The sequence below is a fragment of the Hoplias malabaricus genome, chromosome 10 (assembly GCF_029633855.1).
Source record: "Hoplias malabaricus isolate fHopMal1 chromosome 10, fHopMal1.hap1, whole genome shotgun sequence".
Lineage (NCBI taxonomy): Eukaryota > Metazoa > Chordata > Actinopteri > Characiformes > Erythrinidae > Hoplias > Hoplias malabaricus.
Window position 1 is genome coordinate 14,138,667 of NC_089809.1, and position 3,769 is coordinate 14,142,435.

The 3,769-nt window shown below is 40.3% G+C and overlaps 1 protein-coding gene across 1 annotated transcript; it reads right to left on the reverse strand.

Moving 5' to 3' along the window:
• Positions 1 to 827: 827 nt before the first annotated feature.
• LOC136708979 (piggyBac transposable element-derived protein 4-like) lies at positions 828 to 3,353 on the reverse strand. The gene is made up of 4 exons (XM_066683920.1): positions 3,210 to 3,353; positions 2,952 to 3,056; positions 2,687 to 2,791; positions 828 to 2,529 (listed from the first exon to the last, which is right to left on the reverse strand). The coding sequence occupies exon 4, from the start codon at positions 2,250 to 2,252 to the stop codon at positions 984 to 986; it is 1,269 nt and encodes a 422-aa protein (XP_066540017.1). The 5' UTR covers positions 2,253 to 2,529; positions 2,687 to 2,791; positions 2,952 to 3,056; positions 3,210 to 3,353; the 3' UTR covers positions 828 to 983.
• Positions 3,354 to 3,769: the final 416 nt, after the last annotated feature.

The following is a 3,769-nucleotide window of genomic DNA, read 5'->3' on the forward strand; positions in this document are numbered from 1 at the left end:
TGCACATTCTGTACTGATGAATGTAAGAAGTATTATAGTAATAAAGATAGGTCTTAAGTGTGTTGACAAATATTTGATTCAGGTTCGTCATATATTGTAGGACATAGTAGGAGCTGGTTAAGCAACTACCAGATGTGTTAAACTTTTGGAGAATGAGTAAGATTCAGAGTGTGCTGGAATTTTGGAGTTTTGAAAGGAGGATGTGAAAAGCTGAGTTGGGGATATGACTTGCAGTTGCCAAGTGCCTCACTATCAGAGACATTTGAGCCTGAATTAATCACTTAACCCCCTGGAGTCTGAGGGGTTTTCAGACACTCTGGTGTAGTCTGACATGCCTTGATTGTTTTACAAATTGTACGCATCTGAAATTATTTTTTCTCAAAGTGTTACACATGCATTTTTCAGAACTATCTCTGCAACAACAATGTTGAATCAGTAAGAGTGTCATACATCTATATTTTGATTAAATTTACTCTAAACTTAGACTTTCCAAAAACCTGTTTTCAGAAGTGCTGATATACTGTGAAAAAACACCTTCTAAACATTTCTCACCGGGACCTTTGAGGTCAAAACTTTGTGAACACGGGTCTTGGCAACACACTGCTGATTCTACTTTTCATAAATTGTATGTAATTTTATACTTAGGACATAACAAATGTGAGGTGACACTCTGTTTTTCTCAGTCACTGGCTCCTACATTGCATATGTATGAAGATAGGTGCGAAAACCGAGGTGCGAGGTCCCCACCCCACTGCCTAATGAATGGCCCATTAGCTGTCACCGCCACAGCTGTCAAAAGAGAAGAGACCAGAGGCAGATAGTCACAGTTTATCACAGTTTATTGCAAAAAAAAAGAACTAAACAAGCAATAAAAATAAAAAAATAAATAACTGGCAAAATAAATGTAAAGATAGTGATAATATACTAAATATAGTCATACTGATAGATAGATACATATCCTTGTGTGTGTATATATGTATGAATCAGTTCAACAAAAGATGCCAGTCTCTAAAACAGTTTCTGTCTGGCTGCATGCAAAGGTAGACATCACACTGTTCACACTTCCATGGAGTTTTTGTTTGCTTTTCCCTGTGCTTCCTGCAGTATGCACAGGTCTTTCGGCCAGCAGTAGCTTTCATACTTTGGCTAGTGACATCACTCCCAGGAATCGGCAAATGATGACCACTGGCTGGTTTTGCAGGGGGCTCATTTTCCATACCACACAGCTGTTCAACAAGCTCTTCCATGAATGCCTTGTGGGTCAGGCTGTCCTGCTGCATAAGTTGTTTGTGGAGAATGTAGGCATTGGTAGCAGCAATGTCCAAGAAGTGAAGAAACAGTTTTCTGTACCACTTCAAAGTTTTGTGCTGAGTTGTGTAATACTGGATCAGCTGGTCTGACAAATCCACACCTCCCATGAACTTGTTGTATTCAATCAATGGTGTTGGGCATGGAAAGAACTCTGTGGTCCAGATTCCCAGTTTGGATTTTACTCTCCTTTGAACTGTATCCCCTTTGAAAACTGTGTGGATGGTAGAGCAAATTGCTACCTCTCGCGTGTCCATCCACTTCACAAAGAGAAGAGGACCATCTCTTATCCAGCGGAAAGTTCCTCTTGGTGACTTCTTTGTTAGGGCATTGACAGTAGTACGAGGGCAGTCTTTCCTGGACTCTCTGTATGTTCCACAAGCACCAAACTTACAGGCATACAAGTCTTTAAAAAGCTTTGGGCTTGTATAGAAATTATCCATGTACACATGGTACCCAGACCCCAAAAAACTCTTGTCAACCAAGGACATGACAGAGTCATAAGAGAGTCCCTGGCCAGTGGGGAAGTTGTTCTTTCCAGTGTACACAGAGAAGTCCACAGTGTAACCATTGCTGGAGTCTGCAAGAACAAACAACTTGAAACCCCACTTTGTAGGTTTGTCCTTCATGTACTGTGTCATGCTGTTGTGTCCTCTGCAAGGCACCATGCGTTCATCCACAGCAAGATTCCTGTGTGGATGGTAGAATGACTTACAGGCATTCTGTACTGTGTTCATCAGAGGTTTGCAACGGAACAGTCTGTCATGCTCTGATGTTCCCCTCTTGGCATCATTTAGTCTGTCCTCATCTGGATCACTCATGTGTACGTTCCAGGATATTGACCGGTACCTGTCCCTTGACATCACTGTTGATGGGAAATGGATGGAGAAGATATTGCTTTTACGCCAGAAGTCAGAGATGTGCTTCAAATTGACCATGGACATGTAGATTATGAGTCCAATGTACTTGTAAAATTCAGCAACGTCAACGTCCAGCCATCTGTATTTTGCACCTCTTGCAATATTCTTTGCAGCTTGCTTGTTTGTGTTCCGGCAGAGGACTTCCACAGCATCCTTTGGAAAGAACAACTTGAAGAGGGATAGGGGTGTGTAGCAGTCCCCTTTCCTCAGTTGAACACCAGGCTCCCTTGCAGGAAGAAAGCGCAGTGGTGGTGGACAGACATCCTCAACTACTTCATTTTCCCATGATGGTGGCTGTACACTGAAAAACAATAAATGTGAAATGTGAGTAGTTGCCCTGTGAGCAGTAACAAAGATTTACATATTGGTATAAATTCCAGCAGCTCCTACAAATATTTACTAATATTTCAAATACAGTATTTACACATGACCTATGTATAGCAAAATGCTAAACTTACAGTGCAGATGTGGAAGGACCATGTGTTTCCGCCCTACATGTTTGTGGTTGCAGACTGGGCCGACGGCGTTGTCTTTTGCATGGAGGTGGAATATTTTCCACATTTCTGAAAAATAATAAGAAATGTGAGCAATTGTGTTCTGAGCAGTTACAAATATTACATAGCAATATACATATATACATGCCAACAGTCACTACAAATACTTACTAATATTTCAAATACAGTATTTACCGATGACCTATGTATAGCAAAATGCTAAACTTACAGTGCAGATGTGGAAGGACCATGTGCTCCTGCCCTACATGTTGGTGGTTGCAGACTGGGCCGACGGGGTTGTCTTTTGCCTGGAGGTGGAGTATTTTCCACATTTCTGAAAAATAATAAGAAATGTGAGTAGTTGCCCTGTGAGCAGTAACAAAGATTTACATATCAGTATAAATTCCAGCAGCTCCTACAAATATTTACTAATATTTCAAATACAGTATTTACACATGACCTATGTATAGCAAAATGCTAAACTTACAGTGCAGATGTGGAAGGACCATGTGCTCCTCCCCTACATGTTGGTGGTTGCAGACTGGGCCGACGGCGTTTTCTTTTGCCTGGAGATGGAGTATTTTCCACATTTCTGAAAGAAAAATAATAATAAATGTGAGCAACTCTCTTTTGAGCAGTTACAAAGATGATCTATACATGCCAACAGTCACTACAACTAATTACTTGTATTTCAAATAAAGTACTTACATATGACCTATGTATAGCATAGTAATTGTCTTCTGAGCAGTTACAAAGATTTACATATCAGTACATAGCATAACAAGCTACATAGGATGATACTATCACATTCACACAGGCCATTTACACATTACATTACCACACTAGGCTAAACATATACAGCCATTTACACATTATAGCATGACAATAAGCCACACTTATGGTACTGGAGCCTTGCATACTAATGTACAACATGCCATTCACACTCAGATTAGCAACAGGCTACATTTGAATGTGCCGTTTACACAACAGCAGCATTCAGTGTATTTACATAAGCATGAACGAACTCGTTTTTACATAATTATACAT